The sequence below is a fragment of the Callorhinus ursinus genome, unplaced genomic scaffold (genome assembly GCF_003265705.2).
Source record: "Callorhinus ursinus isolate GAN/ISIS: 27379988/994484 unplaced genomic scaffold, GSC_fseal_2.0 scaffold1, whole genome shotgun sequence".
Classification (NCBI taxonomy): Eukaryota; Metazoa; Chordata; class Mammalia; order Carnivora; family Otariidae; genus Callorhinus; species Callorhinus ursinus.
Window position 1 is genome coordinate 110,135,918 of NW_027397063.1, and position 23,024 is coordinate 110,158,941.

General features: G+C 35.1%; 1 protein-coding gene across 3 annotated transcripts in view; it reads left to right on the plus strand.

Moving 5' to 3' along the window:
- Positions 1-23,024, plus strand: part of XRN1 (5'-3' exoribonuclease 1) — a 110,296-nt gene that overhangs the window by 19,957 nt on the left and 67,315 nt on the right. For all 3 annotated transcript variants that reach the window (XM_025881181.2, XM_025881188.2, XM_025881195.2), the window contains exons 9-18: positions 309-376; positions 914-1,051; positions 2,598-2,661; positions 2,865-2,970; positions 6,053-6,142; positions 8,781-8,937; positions 9,709-9,828; positions 16,069-16,238; positions 17,409-17,529; positions 17,626-17,724. In XM_025881181.2, coding sequence (XP_025736966.1) covers positions 309-376; positions 914-1,051; positions 2,598-2,661; positions 2,865-2,970; positions 6,053-6,142; positions 8,781-8,937; positions 9,709-9,828; positions 16,069-16,238; positions 17,409-17,529; positions 17,626-17,724 — 1,133 coding nt within the window. The remainder of the gene's footprint in view (positions 1-308; positions 377-913; positions 1,052-2,597; positions 2,662-2,864; positions 2,971-6,052; positions 6,143-8,780; positions 8,938-9,708; positions 9,829-16,068; positions 16,239-17,408; positions 17,530-17,625; positions 17,725-23,024) is intronic.

A 23,024-nucleotide genomic window follows, 5' to 3' on the forward strand; every position in this document is an offset into this window, starting at 1 on the left:
CATATTAAATGAATAATCTGGATAGATTTTAGAACATATTTAATTAACTATTACCAGATGTTGGAAATGTGGTAGGATTATTATGTGAACCTGGAATTTCTTTTATTTTACTTTAGTTGTTACATATTTTATATTATCATAACACCAAGTTCATAGACACTAGAGTCAGTTATATAGCCCAACTCTGAGTGTTTTTTCTTGGTTAGTAGAGTGCCAACATTCAATATTTTGTAAAAAAGAATTTTGTAGAATTGTTTAGAAAAAATAGTGTCCGCTTTTAGTACAAATTTAGATTTTGTTCCTTTTAGGTTATATTAATGAAAGTGGGCATCTCAACTTACCTAGATTTGAGAAATACCTTGTGAAACTATCAGATGTAAGTAACTAGATATTTTTATTTTCTTGTCCCAGCGTAGCTATAAATGGTCAGAAGCCAATTACATAATGTCAGAAAAAAGTTTTGGTACTTCTACTCCAATTGATCATCTGTGTAATTTCACCTAAATTTATTTTTATTTGCTTTTTATTTTTAATTTTCAGACTAGTAGATGAGGTCCCCATGTGCATAAAAAAGTAACATTCTTTGATTTCCTATGCCCCAGAAGTGGCTCAGTCGTTAAGTGTCTGCCTTCGGCTCAGGTCATGGTCCCAGGGTCCTGGGATCGAGCCCCACATCGGGCTCCCTGCTCAGCGGGAAGCCTGCTTCTCCCTCTCCCACTCCCCCTGCTTGTGTTCCCTCTCTCGCTGTCTCTCTCTCTGTCAAATAAGTAAGTAAAATCTTTTAAAAAAAAAAGAAAACCCTAGCAGATATATCACAATATACCATTAAAAAAAAAAAACTGTTAAAAGTTTGGTTTGTATTCTCCCAGACATACTTAATTATTTTTAAATGAATTTAAATATATTTATACAGTTTGATCGGGAACACTTCAGTGAAGTTTTTGTGGACCTAAAGTGGTTTGAAAGCAAAGTTGGTAACAAGTACCTCAATGAAGCAGCAGGTGTTGCAGCAGAAGAAGCCAAGACCTACAAGGAAAAGAAAAAATCAAAGGTGTCCATTTTTTTAGGTGTCCTTTCATTTTTTTAGCTGTAAAGGTAAAACTGATATTCCTTGTTCCTCATTTTCCTTATGATTTTTAGGGTTGCCTCATTTCATTTTCATTTCTTATTTTCTCCTATTGAACATTTAAAAATTTTTTTTGGTTTCTTCTCTGTTAGATCTTATCATTTAAATCTGATCTTTAAAAATCAACTTCTTATTTTTACCTTTGAAGAAGAACATTGTGTTTTCTTTGTTCATCCTATTAATAAGTGTAGAAAAACTTCTAAATATAAGAGCCCAGAAAATTAGTTATCTTTTGTAAAATGTGGGTATTTATAGCATTTAATATTGAGACATCAACTAGATCAGTGATTTTTCCCTAGAAGTAATTTATATATAAAATCATATATAAAAAACAGCAGTTGGCTAGTTTAAGAGTAAATAATAGCACAATAGCTAATAAATGCTAGGCGCTCAATAAATAAATAATAGAATCAGTTAGAATATGCTAATACCCTAAAAACATCACTAATAAGCTCTAAAGAATGTCTTATATGTGTTAGCTTGGAAAAGAAACCTCTTCTGAAATTTTCCTCAGCCTATTCGTAGTTACTGGGTTCTGATAAAATTAAGGAATTTCCTGCACTCTTCTTGCTATACTGGTTCTATTTAGGTTCAAGTCTAGTAATTGTTGCTCCAGGAAGAGTATTTATCCTGATTTTCTCTAGTATAGTGCTTCTAATTGATTAGATTTTTCTCAGTGAAACTTAGGAGCAGTCAGTTTGCTTTCTACTCTGTTTTTTCTCTTAAGGAAATAGTCTCAGCAATTTTTTGGGAATCTGTACTTGACTCACAAAACTTACACATCAGTAATCCCTGGCTCCACGCATTTCAGCCCAGTCCTTAAGCTTCACAAGTCTTCAGGCATGTGTAGTTACTGTTAAAGACACTGGCAAAGTGAGAGGAACTAGAGGAAGAGCCCACGCAAAGGAAGTCAGCAGAGGCTGTAGTTTGGATGAACAAAGGGGAATGGGAATAAGGGAGTAAGAAGAACTAATGAGAATCACTGGCAGTAGATAGGCAATCAGAAAATAGAGGAGAGAAAAGTTGAGATCACAAGGGGGGAAAAGCAGATGGGCAAGATAGGAAGAATGTGTTGAGATGTGAGAACTCTAGAAAAGCAAATGAGTTGCATGAGAGAAAAATTTAGAAGTGGGGAATAGAAAACAGAGTTATAAGAATGATGGAATCCAAAGATACAGAAAACATGTAATATTTGTAATCATTGGATTCAATTATAAACAAATAGATTATGTTAACACAATAGGTGAGAATTACCTATTACATATTTTTGAGAGGCCTGAATAATGAAGATTTAGAAAACAAGTGATATGAAACCAAAACATTTACATAGTATTTGAGGATTATTTTTTGAATGAACTTTCACTTAAGGATCATTCAGTGCTTTTTACTGTTTTTTAAATCTCCCTATTCAATTATCTTACTTTGAAATACATCTTGCCATTAATTTTATATTGATTTATAATTTTTGTAGGGCCAGGAAAATGCCATTTGTTGGGCTGCTTTAGACAAAAATGGAGAAGTGGTAACTTCTAAGGGTGAGTACAAACTCTGTATTCACTATGTTATTTTTTTGACAAGATAATTATTGTATCATTCCTTAGTAAGTACTAATTAATAATATTGGATGGAACAGATTTCTGTGTTAGTTTGTAAGCAGCTGCTTTAATATATATTTATCAAAACTGTAGGTGGAAAAACAATATAATTTTCAGCCACTATCTTTTGGCTTTTTTTCCAGATAATTTAGAAGATGAGACTGAAGATGATGACCTATTTGAAACTGAGTTTAGACAATATAAAAGAACATACTACATGACGAAGATGGGAGTTGATGTAGTGTCTGAGTACGTTTTTACCAATGCTTTTACTTTAAAATAGAAAAAATTAGATTTTGCAGTTCTTCAAAAAACAGCATAATTTTGATAGTTAAGGTAGTGGGCAAGGAGAATTTTTTGGTTACATAAATTATTGTAGTGTCAGTCTTTCAACGGCTGTGGTTTTGGAGAAGGTGATAACTGACATGTATTATATTCCTGTGGTAAAAAGTTAGCAAGTAGAAAATGGTTAGTTTTTTTTTTCCTTCCGTTTTCTGAATTCACATCAAACTCATCTCAAAGGCTACCTGGCTTAAAAAAGAAAAAAAAAAAGGCTACCTGGCTTAGCCCCAAGTTAATACCTAGCCCAAAAGTTCCTTAAGAACTTGACCTCTAGAATGGTAGCTTTCACAGTTTTAAACTGCAGCCCACAGTATGAACTACATATGTTTGTATTTTATTTAGTTGACAAAATCTTATGAAGTGCTTACCGAGTACCAAGTGCTAGTCTAAGCAATTTTAAAATATTGACTGACTTAATTCTCACAACAGTTCTTTAAGATAAATAAATTACTATTTTATAATAGAAGAAATTAAGGAATGGAGAGGCTTTTTTTTTTTTAGATTTTATTTTTAAGTAATCTCTGCACCCAATGTGGGGCCCGAACTTACAACCCCAAGGTCAAGAGTCATATGCTTTACCAACTGAGCCAACCAGGATTTGAGAGGCTTAAGTGACTTACCAAGGTGACATAGTCAGTGAGTGGCAGAGCCAGAATTTGAACATAGGCATTCTGGCTCCAGAGTTAATACTCTCTTTCTCTCTCTGTCTCTCTTCTCTCTTTTTTAAGTAATCTCTACACCCAACATGGATGTAGAACTCACAATCTCAAGATCAAGAATCACATGCTCTACTGACTGAGTCAGCTTAGGTGCCCCCAGTTAATACTCTTTTTTTTTTTTAAAGATTTCATCTATTTGTGAGGGAAAGAGAGAGTGAGCATGTACAAGCAGGGGGAGCAGCAGGCAGGAGGGAGAGGCAGGTTCCCCGCTGAGCAAGAAGCCCAGTGTGGGACCTGATCCCAGGACTCTGGGATCATGACCTGAGCCGAAGGCAGACGCTTAACCAACTGAGCCTCCCAGGCGTGCCCCCAGTTAATACTCTTAACCACTGGATGAGACTGCTTCTCTTTAAGTGAGATAAGAGTTTCATGAAATGCTATGTACCCTTTTACATACTTAGATATTATACTTACATATTTTCTATACTATTCTTATCTTTCTTTTTTAATATAATAAAACACTAAATATTAGATCTTTTCTAGACCCTGCCCAGAGATAGACCCAAGCTTTTGGACATTGCTTTATATACTCTCAGACTGTCTTCTAGTCTAGTCTAGACATAGTATTTCTGGTCTATATTCATACTGACCTCCAGGAACTAGAGGTACAGGAATTCTAGTACTATTCACCAGCTCATTTGAAGCTTTGTCAAGTACCACTAGCATGTAAGACTTCTGAGACTTGAGAAATCTCACTGTGTCTCTGTCAAATGAATAAATAAAATCTTTAAAAAAATAAGTAAAATAGTTATGCTTTTAATCTTTTATTCCTTAATCCTTATATTTCCTTGACTGCAGTTACATAGTGCTGTAATACCTGCTTTTGGCAGTACATTCTTAATTTGATAGCTAACAAATCTTGTGTTTTATTTCCCTTCCCTTTTATATATTAAAATATAGACTTATGAAAATATGATACCATTTGTTTGCCTAACAAATAAGCAAATCTTTTAAAATCGTTATGTTCAATGTTAGTCCAGAAGTGATGGTAGTTTTCTTTCCTAATTACTGGTGGAAATGTAAATTGGTAAAATTATTTTGGAAAGTGTGTATCCAAAAGTCTTTAAAATGTTTATCCCTTTGACTCAGTAATTCTAATTATTAATCTGTCTTAAAAATATAAACTGAAACACCGAAGATTCTTATACACAAGGATGTTTATTGCAGAGTTTTTTTATAATAGCACAAAATTAGAAATGATCTACATGTCCTCATAATCATGTCCACTTCCCCTGTGTCATAGTCACCATCTTGCCATAACACTGTCCTCAGAATCTGTAGAACTGCTAAACTGGTACTTATAAAAGGTTTGTAACAATTTGGAAAGATACTTATAGTATATTATTAAGCACAGATTTCAAAAGCAGGACACCAAATCATGTATACAGTATACTCTAAGTAATATTAAACATAAAAAACCAACCAACCTGGGCATAGAAAAAAGACCGAAAAGAAACATACCAATATGTAATAGTGATTGCTGTAAGGTGATAAAAATGCTTTTCTTTATTGTCTAGATTTTCAATAATGAGAAAATATTTTTTAATGAAAAATTAATGTTTCATTTTCAAAAGTATACCTCCCAGAAATACTGAGATCTGGAATTTCTAAATGCCATCTCTACCTGAATTTTGGTAACAGCCACTAGCAGGTTTATGGCTACTTTTTGGCTTTAGCCCAAGTCTCGTGTGTGGGTGTGGGTGTGTGGGTGTGTGTATATGTATTTTACCTTAAATGTATTTTACCTTAAATGATGGTCTTTGAGAAAGAAAGGATTTAGAGGGAATATTGTTCAGTGAATATAGCATTTTTCAAAGTGTGTTCTAGCTGCTCTAACCAGATTCTGTGATCTTCCTCATTTCCTCCTGTGATTTTTCTCAGGCATCCTCCCAGATAAAGTTTCCTATCCCTGTCTCCTATCACACCCTGACTATTTAGGACAGTGGTAGTGCCACTTGATCAAAAGCTTCATTGGCCAAATCCTCAAACTCTAAACCACAGGCATGGTACATTGACTGGATAAATATGCACAGTAGGTTTAAGTATTCTGATGGACAGTTTAGGGAAACTGTATGGCTAACCTTTAATCTGACAGGATGGAATTTGTTTTAAATAATATTTTGGAATTTTTCTGATTACAATTTTTAGCTTATTCATTGATTATATAAAACATAGGTGAGGCAGAGTGTATCAGCAGATCATGCTCTAAAGACAAATGGCCTGTCTTCAAAAATTAACATTGTAATGAAAATATTCTTTTCTATTTTCAGCGACTTTCTGGCTGATCAAGCTGCATGTTATGTTCAGGCAATACAGTGGATTTTGCACTATTACTATCACGGAGTTCAGTCTTGGAGCTGGTGAGGAATACAAACAAAAATAAAGTTTTGATTTTTTTTTTTTTTAAATAATGGTTTGTTCTCCTATAATCTCATTTGGGGTTCTTTTTTCTCTTTATTTCTATTTATGGTGGCATTTTTAAAAAAATACATATAGCCAAGTTTAAATGAAATACAGGTAATCTTTTCTTATATGAAAATACTTTTTAAAGACCTTTGTGTAACAGAGATACTTCCAGTCCTAGCAGATGGCCAATAATGAAAGCTCTTTAAATCTAAGGATTTAAAATTCTCTATTATGTTGAATCAACTGTGACAGAGTATTGATAATTATTGGGTTTGAGTGATGGTTATATAGGGTTGTTCGTTATATTCTTTGCTACATTATCATGTGTTTGAAAAAATTTTTCTCTCAAGAGTGATTATTAAAGAGGGCGCCTGGGTGGCTCAGTTGGTTAAGCGACTGCCTACGGCTCAGGTCATGATCCTGGAGTCCCAGGATTGAGTCCCGCATCGGGCTCCCTGCTCAGTGGGGAGTCTGCTTCTCCCTCTGACCCTACCCCCTTTTGTGCTCTCTCTCTTACCCTCTCTCTCAAATAAATAAAATAAAATCTTTAAAAAAAAAGTTATTATTAAAGAATGGGTTATTTGAATGTTAGACTGGGAAGGGTGAAGAAGAAAGGCGAAAGGAATTATTTGCTTTTCCTTGAAATAGTAATAATTTTCCATTTCTCTCATGTTTCCTATTCCAGCAAGTTCCATCTACTTTTCTAAACTATCCACCAGAATAGAAAAATAACAAACCAAAAAATGATACAGGAAAAAGGAAAGACTTTTAAGTGATGAGATTGTTTTTTGTTTGTTTGTTTTAAGATTTTATTTATTTATTTGAGAGAGAGAGAATGAGAGATAGCACGAGAGGGAAGAGGGTCAGAGGGAGAAGCAAGACTCCCTGCTGAGCAGGGAGCCCGATGTGGGACTCGATCCCGGGACTCCAGGATCATGACCTGAGCCGAAGGCAGTCACTTAAGCAACTGAGCCACCCAGGTGCCCTGTTTGTTTTGATAACACCTTTGCTAGGCTTTGTTTTAAAGCACCATACAGGAAAACAAACTAACTGATTTCACTTAATTACAGTCTTTTAAAAAAATTTTTGCAATAACTACCTAATTCTCAGGGCCTCTCTGAAGAGCCTTCTAATGACAAAAATCCTTGATTTGCCATTTCTTAATAGGGTGAGTGTAAACTAATCTTATTATGTATCATGCATTAAGGCCAGGCACTTGAAAAGCATGTTCTCATATCCTCACCACTATAAAGTAACTATCGTTGTCTGACTTTTACAGATGAGGCTCAGTTATCTCTATTACTTTAGAAAGCAATCTTTCTTTATTTCTTTTCTTCTTTCTTTTTTTTTTGGAGAGGGAGAGAGAAAACGGAACGGAGGGGCAGAGGGAGGGGGAGAAAGAATCTTAAGCAGGCTTCATGCCCAGCGCAGAGCCCAACGCAGGGCTCAGTCTCAAAACCCTGAGATCATAACCTGAGCCAAAATCAAGAGTTGGATGCTTAACCAACTGAGCTACACAGGCACCCCAGAAAGTAATCTTTCTAAAAGCATACACCCAAGAATCAAGTCTAAGCCTATCTGATTCGAAAGTCTATACATTTTCCATTCTAAATGCTATCTGCCTCCTAAACTTTCTCATCTTTTTGAAATATGTCATAATTGTGGGAAAAAATATTTCTTCTTTAGCATCCTTAGTCAAACATTAAAAAGAGTGAAATTTTTTAAAAATTGTATGTTTAAAGCTTTGTAAAAAATATTTATACCTGTAGTTATAGACGGGAAGGCATTAAAAACAAAAATAGTGTGTATGATTGATAAATGGTTTAATCCTATATATACCAATTCAAAGATGTAAAAGTTCTTAGAGCTGACTAGTAACAGCCACATGAGCTCAGACTCACTGTTCTCTCTGTGCTCTTGAGAGAGGCTCTAGCTCATGTGTGCTAACTGAAAGTCTTCTGACCATGTCAGTACATATTCTAAGAGTCTACTGATTGGAAGATTCACACTCAATATCTTGGAAGCTAAAAGGACCATAATATTTTATTTATGTAAACATACATATATATACACACACATATATTTTATATAAACACACATATATGTGTGTGTGTTTATATCTGTATCCTTCAATTACATGATACATCCCAATTTTGGAAATGTGAAATTATACCTTAAAAATTAAGGAAATACAGGGGCACCTGGGTGGTCCAGTTGGTTAAGCATCTGCCTTTGGCTCAGGTCATGATCCCAGGGTCCTGGGATCGAGATGCGCATTGGGCTCCTTGCTGGGCGGGGAGCCTGCTTCTCCCTCTCCTTCTGTCTGCCGTCCCCCTGCTTGTACTCTCTCTCTCTGTCAAATAAATAAATAAAAGCTTTAAAAAACAAATTAAGGAAATACAACATTTGTTGCCATCACATGACCTAAATATGCTAGTGCTGCTGATTTCTTAAATCAAGTGATAGTACTATGGGTGATCATTTTTTTTCTTTAGAGTTATTGCTGTGTTGCTAAATAAGGAAAAGTATATATTTAATATTGACCTGTTTCATAAAGTTGCCAATTGTTTAAAACTCAGTTTTGTTTTATAGGTATTATCCCTACCATTATGCACCTTTCTTATCTGATATCCGTAACATCAGTACACTCAAAATCCATTTTGAACTAGGAAAACCTTTTAAGCCATTTGAACAGCTTCTTGCTGTACTTCCAGCAGCTAGCAAAAATTTACTTCCTACATGCTACCAGGTGAGTTTTAAAATTAAATGTTTTTATGTCCTTTTTGATACTTAGGAGCTCCTCATACAAGCCTAGAAGCCTTTGATTGTTCTGTGCCCGTGCCATACTGGTTATTAAATATTTTTGTATTACCCTGAGAAATATGCTGTTTTATTTATTTAAAAAATGTTATACTATAATCTTTTGTAGTTCTTTCCTAGAAGACATACTTGTGCTTTCTTCATCTATCTGTTATAAAATGTCCAATTAAAAACATGTCTTTTTATTGGACCTTTCATCTTTGCTATTAGTGATGAAGAGATTCTTGGATTTTAGAATTTTTTCCTTTTTAAATTATCTCAGATAATTTAAACTTAGATCATATATTACTTAACAAAATCAATTGATTAGGACACAAAAGTACAAAAGTAAACAAGGTTAAAAATGGAGGACTATTGGAAGCCTGTGAAATGAAGTCTGAGAACAGAATTTAAGTGGGCCTTAAAGAGTGATAAGACAATAGATAGAAATGGTTAAGTTGAAATTCAGAGTAAAGATGGTTTTGCTACATAACTAGGTCACTGGAATGGGAAAGTGATGAGTAGCAGTGAAATTAGAAGTCTCATAGCTGAAAATCAAAAATATAGCAAGTATATTGCAACATTTCTAAGATGTAAAACTTTAGTTTTGCTTTTGCGTAGGAATTTTAAACTGTAACATGAGTAAATATTGTAAATATATTAACAAAAAGTTATATTGATATTATTTTTATATTTCTATTACTCTTTTATATTTCCATAGCACTTGATGACCAGTGAAGACTCACCAATTATAGAATATTATCCACCTGATTTTAAAACTGACCTAAATGGGAAACAACAGGAATGGGAAGCTGTGGTACTAATACCTTTTATTGATGAGGTCAGTACATGAAATAGTTATATATACACATATATTCTTTCTTTCTTCCAAGTTTTTGTTTAAATTCCAGTTAGTTAACGTATAGTGTAATATTATTTACAGGTGTAGAATTTGGTGATTCATCACTTATGATACCTGGTGCTCACCACAACACTTGCCCTCCTTATTCCTCATCACCTGTTTAACCCGACACCCTGCCCACCTCCTCTCCAGTAACCCATCAGTTTGTTCTTTATGATTAAGAGTCTTTTTCTTGGTTTGCCTTTTCCCCCACTGCATTCGTTTGTTTCTTAAAGTCCTCATATGAGTGAAACCATATGGTATTTGTCTCTCTCTGACTTACTTCACTTAGCATAATCCTCTCTAGCTCCATCCGCCTCATTGCAATGGCAAGAGTTCATTCTTTTTTATGCCTGAGTAATATTCCATTGTATATATATACACCACATCTTCTTTATCCATTCATCAGTCAGTGGACATTGGGCTCTTTCCATAGTTTGGCTATTGGTGGAAATGCTGCTGTAAACACCGGCGTGCATTTATCCCTTTGAATTAGTATTTTTATATCCTTTAGGTAAGTGCCTAAAGGTATTTACTACTGGATTGTAGGGTATTTCTATTTTTAACTCTGAGGAATCTCCATACTGTTTTCCAGAGTGGCTGCAGCAGTTGGCATTCCCACCAACAGTGTAAGAGTGTTCCCCTTTCTTCACATCCTTGCCAACACCTGTTATTTCCTCTGTTGTTAATTTTAGCCATTCTGACTGGTGTGAGGTGATATTTCATTGTAGTTTTGATATTTATTTCACTGATGATGAGTGATGTTGAACATGTTTTCATTTATACACATATATTCTTAGAGATTATTTCACATAAGTTAATGAGCAATGGGTTTTAATCACCATTTATGTTTTATTAATGAGATTTAACTACTCTCTTCTTCATTATGCTCATCAAAACTTCTAGGTATGCTAAGAAAGCCAGAGTGGCTTTACTCACATTAGAAAAATAGACTTCAGGACAAGGAGTATTACCAGAGATCAAGAAGAATATTTCATATTGATTAAAAAATCAAGTAAGGGGGCGTCTGGGTGGCTGTCGTTAAGCATCTGCCTTTGGCTCGGGTAGTGATCCCGGGGTCCTGGGATGGAGTCCCACATCATGCTCCTTGCTCAGCGAGGAGTCTGGTTCTCCCTCTCCCTCTGCCCCTGCTTGTTTCCGCTCTCTTGCTGTGTCTCTCTCTGTCGAATAAATAAAATATTAAAAAAAAAAAATTGAGTCAGTTTGGGGCACCTGGCTGACTCAGTCATTAGAGCATGTGACTCTTGATCTTGGGGTTATGAGTTAAAGCTCCATGTTAGACACAGAGATTACTAAAAAAAAAAAAAAAAAATCGGTTCATCAAGAAAATATATCCTGAATGTATATGTACCTTACAGCAGAGCTTCAAATACATAAAGCAAAAGCTATCAGAATTGAAAGGAGAAATAATTAAAAGGGAAATTCGAAAATATTGTGATCTAAATGATAATAAATACACAACATAATCTGTGTGATGAAGCTAAAGCAGTGCCTAAAGGGATGCTTAAGTTTCTAGATGCTTATACTGAACAAGAAAAAGTCTTACAATAAATTATCTAAGCTTCCTACCACAAGAAGCTAAAAATGCAAGAGAAATTAAACCCAAACTAAGCAGAATGAAGGAAATAATAAAGATAGGAACAGAAATCCATAAAAAATGAACAAACAATAGAGAAAAATCAATGGAACCAAAAGCTCTGAAAGTAAATTATACCTCAAAAAAAGTGTCCTCTCAGGGTGGGGGGGAGGGGGACAAAAACTGACATGATTATGGAGTGGAGGAAACAAGTGTTTATTCACATCTCATTAATTTTTAAACAAGAACACTTGTTATATGCGAAAAGATACTTGCTAGCCACCAGACAGGATTAAGTTGTGACATAGTCATTATAGCCTGCATGTCTACAAACTTAGTTCCATGTAGATAGTTATTGTTGTTCATCCAGTTATCACATTAGTTCATTGTGATTGAATTTTAAGGTTGGACACCTCAATGAAATTTTAACTGTTTTCAACAAAATTGCATTATGATATTACCACTGAAACAAAACTTGTAGCTGGCAGAATTACCATATTCTTTTATATTTTTTGGACCAAAAGCTCAGAATTTACACAAGAAATTACCTGAAAGTGGGTACGTAAGATGTAAAAAGAAAAATTCCTGTTATAGGATAGTCAGTGAAAGTATATGCTGGTGGAAATTACTAAATAGGAATAGATGATAAAATTTTCAGAACTGAGAAATTGTCATGAAAAATTATTACACAAACTCTGGTGCTAGAAACAATTTACCTGCAGACGAGCTGTTTGCCATGTGTACTCTCACCCTTGCCTTCACCCTCACCCTTGCTCTCTAGTGGAGTTGGTTGTCTGAGATGATTTCATTGATATGATTGGTGGTTGGTGTTAGTTGTGAGCTGAGCCCTCTATGTGATCCCTCACCCTCCAGGAGGCTAACTCAGGTTTATTCTCACAGTGATCTTGGGTTCCAGGAAGGTGAGAACAGAAGCTACAGGGCCTCTTGAGCTTTGGAGTTTGCATAGTATCACTTTGACTGCATTCTTTTGAATAAAGCAAGTTATGAGACCAACTTGGATTTAAGAAAGAGGGAAATAGACTGCTTTCTTAACATTTAAAGGAGCTTGCATACGAAGATAGGAGGAATTATTATGGCTGTCTTTGCAAACCATCTACTACAGTCTGCCCCCTTTGGCTAAAATTTGCATCCCATTCAAATACAAAACACACTGACCTCTCCCAAAAATTTCATCTCATTATACATCAGACTCAGAGCCTAGAATTTCATCTTTAAATCGAGTCTAGATGTGGATTAAGCTCCTCAAATGCAGCTCCCCAGGGACAGCTCTCCTGACTCAGAGACCTGTGAATTAAAAAAAAAAAATTATCTACACTCCCCAACATACCCAAATTTGTATTGGAGAGACAATGACAGGAGCCCGATGTGGGGCTTGATCCCAGGACCCTGGGATCATGACCTGAGCCGAAGGCAGATGCTTAATGACTGAGCCACCCAGGTGCACCTATTATTTTTAAGATTTATTTATTGGAGGGGAGGGGCAGAGGGAGAGAGAGAGAATTTCAAGCAAACTCCCCATTGAGTGCAGAACCCAAAACAGGGCTCACGCCCACAACCCTGAAATCACGACCTAAGCCAAAATCATGCCGTGAGCTGAAATCAAGTGTTGGATGCTTAACTGACTGAGCCACCCAGGGGTCCCAGTATATATATATATACACATATATTTTTGACAATTTTTTATATTTTGTATATGAACAAGGATTAGACTCAAATTTTGAATGTGACATTAGAGAAGGAAATAGGATGTAAGTAAATACCATTGTCAGTTAACAGTAATTATGGAAATTCAATTTATTATTTCCTGAAAATTTATTAATTTTATTGTATTAATATTTACAGCATCAATAGTATCTTAGAATCAAGACATTATGGTATAGTATTATCTGTTTTATTCTATAATCTTTTCTAGATTTTGCTACTTCTTTCCTCTTTATACCACTTTTTCTATAAATGTTTTAAAAAATGGCATAGATAATTATTGGACTAAAAGTCTAGGAGGCCACTCTGGAAAATAGTTCAGCAGTTTCTTATAAAGTTAAACATAGATTTACTGTTCAACCCAGCAGTCACACTCCTGGATATTTATCCTAGAGAAATGAAAATTATGTGCACACAAGAAAACCTATACATGAATGTTCAGAGCAATATATTTGTAATAACCCCAAACTGGAAAAAATTCAAATTCCCTTTAATGAGTGAGTAGATAAACAAATTGAGATATATCCATATAGTGGAATATTACTTCAGCAATATAAGGAACTATTGATATAAACAACTTGGATGAAAATAATTCAGTTAAGTGAAAAAAGTCAGTGAGTAAAAAAAGTCAGTCTCAGAGGGTTATATAATATTGTTTTATTTATATAATCTTGAAATGACAAAATTACTGTGATAAAACATGGAGTGGTTGCTAGGGCTTAAAGTTGAGGATAGGGTGTGATTTTAAAGGGATAACAAGGAATTTCTTTATGATGATATAACAGTTCTGTATTCCAATTTTAGTGGTGGTTAATATGAATTTATACATTTGATAAAAATTTCATAGCAGTGTATACACAAAAAATCACATACAAAAACCAGTGAAATCTGAGTAAGTCTGTAGTTAATAGTGTTGTACTCATGTCAGTATCCTGGTTTTGATAATGTACTGATGCTATGTGTAGGATGTTATCATTGGGGAAAGCTGGGTGAAAGGTACATGAGAACACTCTGTACTAATTTTGCAACGTGTGAATCTTCATGTTTTTTGTCACTGTACATAATGCTATAATATACTACCTGCGTATTCATGTATTCTTTTTGTTTGTTTATGCAGTCTTAGGTTTGGGAGATTTTGTTTTTTTAACATAGATTCCCAAAAGCAGGATTGCTTGGCTAATGGGAATGTATATTTTTACATTTAGGGAATATTCTTTTTCAAAAAGACTAGTCTAATTCACCCAATATTTAGTGCCTACTTATCTGCCTCTCCAAACCTAGATATTACTGCTTCACTTAATTTTGGCCAATCTGTTGATGATGGGTGCCATTTTGTTATTCACATTTTTTTCTCTGATCCCTAACTTGAGTATATTTTTATATGTGTATTTGCCCCTTGTATTTTCCCTTCTGTAAATTACTTGTTTATATCCTTCCCCTCATTTTCCTTTCTTGATTTCTGTCAGTTCTTTGTATGATAGGACTATTCTTTCCCAGCATGGCATTTGTCTCTTGTTTTGTTGATGAATCTTCTGTCACATACATTTTCTATTATTTAAAAATGTGTTTTCCTGGGGCGCCTGGGTGGCTCAGTCGATTAATCATCTGCCTTTGGCTCAGGTCATGCAAGCCCTGCGTCAGGCTCCTTTCTCATCGGGGAGTCTGCTTCTCTCTCTGCCCCTCCCTCTGCTCATGCTCTCTCTTGCTCTTTCTCTCTCTCAAATAAATAAATAAAATCTTCTAAAAACTAAAATTAAAAATATTAAAAATGTCTTTTCCCTTAAGACTGTTAGGTTTTTTCCACTCTTATTAAATAAGAGTTTATCACTCCAAATTACTGATACTCTCTCCTAGATTTTCTTTCTAATACTTCCATTGTCTTATTACTCTGATACATGTTTTTGTATATGGTATGAAGTTGGGAAGTGTATGTGCTGCTTTTTCCAGGTGAATAAGTGGTTATGACAACACCATTATTTAAATATTTGAAATACTATGTTTGACATAGATTTAAATTTGTTTTGACCTCTTTATTCTGTTCCTCTGGTCTGTGGGTTTCTTGTGTCAATATTAAAGTGTTTTTATTACAGTAGCTTTATTAAAAGTGGTAGGATCTAGTAAGACAGATTCCCAGTTTTTGCAGTTCACACATTCTTCCATATGAACACCAACATAATTTTGTCCTTTAAAAAAATTTTTTTAACAGTTTTGATTCTGACTGGAATTAAATATAATTAAATTAAAATATATTTAATTAAATTAATTAAATGTATGAGATAATTTGGAGAGGTAAACATTTTCTATACTGTGGCAGAATTTGTAAAGTAAGAGATTAATGCTTTATGAGTTATGATAAACTATAATAATTATGGTAAGTTCACATTTAAAATTTGATTCTCTGCTGTTTTTTTTTTTTAAGATTTTTTTTTATTTGAGAGAGAGTGAGCAAGAGAGAGAGCACAAGCTGGGGGGAGAGGCACAGGGAGAAGCAGACTCTCCACTGAGCAGGTAGCCCAATGCAGGGCTCGACCCCAGGACCCTAAGATCATGACTTGAGCCGAAAGCAGACACTTGATCGACTGAGCTACCCAGGCGCCCCGATTCTCTGCTGTTCTTCTTCACACTTAGTGCCTATTGTTGGAATAATAGGTTCAGAATAATTTGTTGTAGCAAGCAATATTCTAGGGCCCTTTGAAACAGTTTTTCATGTAATAAAATGGAAAAGAATTCCATTAGTTAAGATTTTTGTTTTTCAAGAACACAAATAATGATTCTGTGTACTGAGGGAAAAGATCTATTCTGTATGTTGAGATTACAGAAATTTTATACTTTTAACCCTTCTCTTCAATCTTTAAATTCAGAAGCGATTGTTGGAAGCCATGGAAACATGTAACCACTCCCTCAAAAAGGAAGAAAGGAAAAGAAACCAACATAGTGAGTGCCTAATGTGCTGGTATGATAGAGACACAGAGTTCACTTACCCGTCACCATGGCCAGAAAAGTTCCCTGCCATAGAACGTTGTTGTACAAGGTAATGTTACTTGGTAATTTTTCAACAACAGCAAGGAGCTCCCCTTGGGGGGAAGAGGAGGGGAGGGGGAAGCTTTGAATATCTACTTGGAGAACTAACAAATAATTTTTGATAGTTACAGTCTGTTGATGATGAGTTACATCCAACTTGCCAAAGACCCTAGCATCTCCCTCTCACAATTGTTCTCTGCTTTGGTCAGATTCTTCTTCTCTCTCTCTCTTTTCTGTTAAAGTTGGGTTTTTGTTTGTTTTTTTTTTAATTTTTCCTCCCTAGTGTATATCTGTACCCTCCCCACCTCAAGAGGATGTATGAATTTTTGTTTCCATTGTCAGTGTCTGCTCCTAGCATTATTTGATGTGCTGTGACTTTGCCTCTTACATTCCCAACCACCCAACCAGAAAGAAGAAAAAAAGAAACAAAAGAGGTCCTATAATTTCTTGCCTCAAACCCATTTCTACTTTCTCTTTCTCATTAAAATGTCATTTTTTTTTCTTTTCTCTCATTTTCACTGCAAATTACCCAGATGACACCTAAAGTGAACATCTCCCAGTTATGCTTTTCCTTTTTGTTAAAGCAAAGAGAAAGATGAATAGACATTATAAAATGTTGATTTTCCATCTGGGTTATAGAACATGGGAGATGTGGAGATTTGTAACATGCCTTATATGTTCTTTTACTTCTAAATTAAGTATATATATATATATATATATAGTTTTATTTTAAGTTAATGGGGAAAACTTCCATTCAGTAACCTACAGGCGTAGTTGCATCTAGCCAATTATATTAACAGAGAATCTGGGTTGCCCTGCTGTATATTTTCTTTCTTTTTTTTTTTTTTAAAGATTTTATTTATTTATTCATGAGAGACAGAGAGAGAGAGAGGGAGAGAGAGAGAGAGAAGCAGAGGGAGAAGCAGGCTCCCGAGGAGCCGGGAGCCCGATGCGGGACTCGATCCCAGGACCCTGGGATCATGACCTGAGCCGAAGGCAGATGCTTAACCATCTGAGCCACCCAGGCGCCCTGTATATTTTCTTTGTCTTGAAAGACAGATTGTCATTCCCTTGCTTAAAAGCATGGATGACTCTTGCAAAATATTCAAGGGAATACTGAAAAACTGTGATTGCTTGCAGTGTGTGAATTTTGAATTAAATTCCTTGATTTATTTTCTAGGTATAAAATAATATCATTAGATGCTTGGCGTGTAGACATAAGCAAGAACAAAATAACCAGGGTTGACCAGAAGGCACTGTATTTCTGTGGATTTCCTACCCTGAAACACATCAAACACAAAGTCAGTGGCTGTTTAGTTCAGAATTTTTTCACCTTATTGAATGTAACGTGATTATGGAGAAAGAATTAAAATTAAATTCTCTGAATTCTTTTAAAGTTTTTTTTGAAGAAAAGTGGGGTTCAAGTATTCCAGCAAAGCAGTCGTGGAGAAAACATGATGTTAGAAATCTTAGTGAATGCAGAATCAGATGAACTTGTAAGTATTTTCTTTGTTATATATTTATTAAGTGTTTATTATACATAAAACTATACATAAAACTGTTCTTATTATACATAAAACTGTTCTAGTTGCAATTTACCAAAGAGATATAACATGTAGTAATTCCAAAAGTTCATTGTAAATAAGGAAAAAGGAAAGAAACATTTACACAAATTTTAAAGGAAATGTATAATTGTGATGTAATGAGCAAAAAGTACTCCATGAATTTTGGAAAGGAGATAAGCTACGTGAGCTGAAGATTAAGTACAGCCTTGTAAATGAGACTAGGCTTGAGCTGGGTGCTAAGAAAAAGATTATCACAGAGAGGAGAAAACTAGGGAAAGGGTATTCTAGTTGAAAGGAATAACCTGAGCTGGAAATAAATGTGTGATACATTATCTTATTCTTTTTAACCTTTTTGTATGTCTGAAATTTTTCTTAATACTCTTTCTTTTTTTAGAATAAATATGATGTATTTGAGGAGAAGGAATAGATAAACCTGACTGAAGCAGAGGACTTGTGTTGGGAAGTAGTAGAAGATAAGGTTGAAAAAACAGATTGAGGCCAGATTATGGAGGACCTTGAATACCAGGCTAAGGAGTTTGGACTTTTTTTTTCATAACTGTTATCTTGAAATCGTACTTTCATAAGGATTAATTTGGTGGCAATATAATAGAGTAAATTGCACAAAAGAGAAATGGAAGAAAATGGAAAAGCCTGCAAGTTCAGAGGTTGTGGTTATAAAAGTGTTAGGTGGTAAGGACAAAAACTGGAAGTAGTGATAGATCTGGATGAATAAGACTAATAAAATCAACAAGTTTCATCATTTGTTCAAACATAGAGGATGAAAAGAGGAAGAAAATACTAAATATGACTGAGATTTCAAGCCTGGTTAACTAGAAAATAATTGCCGTTTATTGGAATAAGGAAGTTAAAGTGGGAAAGTCTCTGGCTTGAGGGGATTAATGATAAATAATGATGGAATTTTAAAGCAATGCTAGGATGCTTAACTTGTGCTGCCCTGCCAGCCTTTCTCAACAAAGAGTTCCACAAGAGATTTAAACCCTAATGCCCTAAGTCATCCATTTGAATGTAGTAGATTAATTTATATTCTGTACATTTAGAGTGGGACTAGTTGTGTACCATCCTTTGGAGAATTGAGAAAATAGTCAAATTATTTTTTGTGTTCTGTGGTTCGGATGAAAAACCTCAGTGGAGAAAGGCTGCTTATACACAATTAATACCTGGAGCTAGAGCTTGGAGGGAAGTAGGGATATATGAGTCATTAGCAAGGAGTGATGGCTGAGGCCTTCTGGCTTATTTTCCTGAAGAAAATTGACTCTGAGAGTTCAGATCTCAGCAGGAGGAAATACCCATAGTTATAAAGGGTGGAGAAGGAACCAGTGAAAAAGACAATAGTGTTCAGAGAGGTGAGAGAGAATGATTTCCAAGTTAAGTAATATCACAGAAGCATGAAGTAGATACTACATACAGTGCAAGAAGAATAAAAACTAAAACAAGGTCTGTGAATTTATCCTTCAGGCATCATTATTGGCCTTTGAGGATTTCATTCCTAACTCTTAAGAACCAGTTGGTGGGTCTAGGTAGATGGAAAGTAGAAGTAGCAGGAATTAGGCCCTTGGTTAGGAAGATTATCATTGAAAAGAAGTCTAGAAACATAACTGAAGGTAGAGAACAGACAGTTTAACAAGCTAAATCCATACAAAAGGAGAGAGGTAGAGCTAATGGAGGAAGGAGGTCTTAAAGACACTAGAGGGAAGGAATCTTAAGGATAACAAAACCCCATGTGAGGTATTAAGGGATCTCATATTAGGCTTAATCTGAGGATTAATTTGAGAAATGACTTTTCCTTCAAAAACTATAGGGAAGAGTGGGAGAAAGAAAGAAGAAATAGATGTATGGAAGGGAAAAAGATAATTACGGGATCCTAGTTCTAATGTTGAAACTTGTTTTATTTATCAGAATAGTCATTCTTTTGTTTTATATGTTCACATCAAGAAATGTCTAAATATAACTGAAAGTTACTACAAAAAGTCTATAGTCATCTAATTGTTAAAGAAATATTTGCTAATATGATTAAGCATAATAAAAGAATTGAACGAGAATTTGTATTTAAATTTCAGTTGCTACCACAAAGTTGTTGTTTAACCAATAATAATGATAATGTTTCCTTTTAAAACTAGAATTTTTACCTAAGATATTATTTCATACAGAATATTTATACAGCATTTTATAGTTTATAAAAGCTTTTGTGTATATTATTTTATCACCAAATAAACATTGTGAGGTAGATGTTATTTCTTATTCTCATATAAGAAAACTGTGCCTCAGTGGGGTTTAAATGATTTGCCTACGATTCAATAGCTGGAAAGACATAGAACCCAAATTTGGACCCATGATTCCTAATTTTAAGTCTAAGGGTTCTTACCTCTTTATACCAACTACAAACTGAAATGAAGTCAGATTTCTTAGATTCTGTTACCTGATTATGTGATATGAAAAATGAATAATAGCCCTTTTCTAGACATTTCTGCTATTCTTGTCACCTTTCTCAGTCTCCATGAGAAAAATAATCATGAGAATGATAGGACTGTGGAATTTTACAACTGGGTAGAATTTGTAAAGCATCTATTCCAACTCATTAATTTTACAAATTAAGAAACTTAAATGGAGTTAGCAACAGAACTAAGAACCTAGGTTTCTTGCTAAACATTATTTCTAGTAATGTTGGCTATTATTATGGACAGTAATACATTACGGGTCAGTGCTCTTCAGTTTAATTTCACTGAAACCTATTTTTTCACCAAGTAATTTCATTCAGAATTAAAGTCATTGGGCCACCCTTTACTAATAAGTGCCATTGCTGTTGAGAAAAGGAGGGGGCAAGCTTCCTGGTGTCATAATGTTTATACTGGAGAATAGTACTTTAAGTTGGTCATAGTTCCTCTCTAATAAGAAGGGATTGGCAGAGAGTAAGGTAAACTTGGTCAGCTTTAACAGATTCATACTAAAATAAAGTGTTAAAGAAAGGCAGATGGGTAAAAACAACAAAAATATTTCTTAAAATAAAGGAAAGGACAGGGGAATTCTACCAAACATTTAAAGAAGAATTAATACCTATTATTCTGAAACTGTTCCAAAAAATAGAAATGGAAGGAAAACTTCCAAACTCATTTTATGAGGCCAGCATTACCTTGATCCCCAAACCAGACAAAGACCCCATCAAAAAGAGGAACTACAAATCAATATCCCTGATGAATATGGATGCCAAAATTCTCACCAAAATACTAGCCAACAGGATCCAACAGTATATTAAAAGGATTATTCACCACGACCAAGTGGGATTTATTCCCGGTCTGCAAGGTTGGTTCAACATCCACAAATCAATCAGTGTGATACAAAACATTAATAAAAGAAAGAACAAGAACCATAGGATCCTCTCAAAAGATGCATAAAAAGCATTTGACAAAGTACAGCATCCTTTCTTGATTAAAACTCTTCAGAGTGTAGGGATAGAGGGTACATACCTCAATATCATAAAAGCCATCTATGAAAAACCCACAGCGAATATCATACTCAATGGGAAAAAACTGAAAGCTTTTCCCCTAAGGTCAGGAACACGGCAGGGATGTCCACTATCACCACTGCTATTCAACATAGTACTAGAAGCCCTAGCCTGAGCAATCAGACAACAAAAAGAAATAAAAGGCATCCGAATAGGCAAAGAAGAAGTCAAACTCTCACTTTTTGCAGATATGATACTTTATGTGGAAAACCCAAAAGACTCCACCCCAAAACTGCTAGAACTCATACAGGAATTCAGTAAAGTGGCAGGATATAAAATCAATGCACAGAAATCAGTGGCATTTCTATACACCAACAACAAGACAGAAGAAAGAGAAATTAAGCAGTCGATCCCATTTACAATTGCACCCAAAACCATAAGATACCTAGGAATAAATCTAACCAAAGAGGCAAAGGATCTGTACTCAGAAAACTACGGAATACTCATGAAGGAAATTGAAGACACAAAGAAATGGAAAAACATTCCATGCTCATGGATTGGAAGAACAAACATTGTGAAGATGTCAATGCTCCCTAGAGCAATCTACACATTCCATTCAATCCCCATCAAAATACCATCCACTTTTTTCAAAGAAATGGAACAAATAATCCTAAAATTTGTATGGGATCAGAAAAGACCCCAAATAGAGGAATGTTGAAAAAGAAAGGCAAAAGCTGGTGGCATCACAATTCCGGACTTCCAGCTCTATTACAAAGCTGTCATCATCAAGACAGTGTGGTACTGGCACAAAAACAGACACATAGATCAATGGAACAGAATACAGAGCCCAGAAATGGACCCTCAACTCTATGCTCAACTCATCTTTGACAAAGCAGGAAGGAATGTCCAATGGAAAAAAGACAGTCTTTTCAACAAATGGTGTTGGGAAAATTGGACAGCCACATGCAGAAGAATGAAACTGGACCATTTCCTTACACCACACATGAAAATAGTCTCAAAATGGTTGAAAGACCTAAATGTGAGACAGGAGTCCATCAAAATCCTAAAGGAGATCACAGGCAGCAACCTCTTCGACCTCAGCCGCAGCAACTTCTTCCTAGAAACATCGCCAAAGGCAAGGGAAGCAAGGGCAAAAATGAACTATTGGGACTTCATCAACATAAAAAGCTTTTGCACAGCCAAGGAAACAGTCAACAAAACCAAAAGACAACTGACAGAATGGGAGAAGATATTTGCAAATGACATATCAGATAAAGGGCTAATATCCAAAATCTATAAAAAAACTTATCAAACTCAACAATCAACAATCCATTCAAGAAATGGGCAGAAGACATGAATAGACATTTCTGCCAAGAACATCCAAATGGCCAACAGACACATGAAAAAGTGCTCAACATCACTCGGCATCAGGGAAATACAAATCAAAACCTCAATGAGATACCACCTCACACCAGTCAGAATGGCTAAAATTAACAAGTCAGGGAACGACAGATGGTGGCAAGGATGTGGAGAAAGGGGAACCCTCCTACACTGTTGGTGGGAAGGCAAGTTGGTGCAGCCACTCTGGAAAACAGTACAGAGGTTCCTCAAAAAGTTGAAAATAGAGCCACGCCAGGACCCAGCGATTGCACTACTGGGTATTTACCCCAAAGATACAAATGTAGTGATCCGAAGGGGCATGTGCACCCCAATGTTTATAGCAGCAATGTCCACAATAGCCAAACTATGGAAGGAGCCTAGATGTCCATCA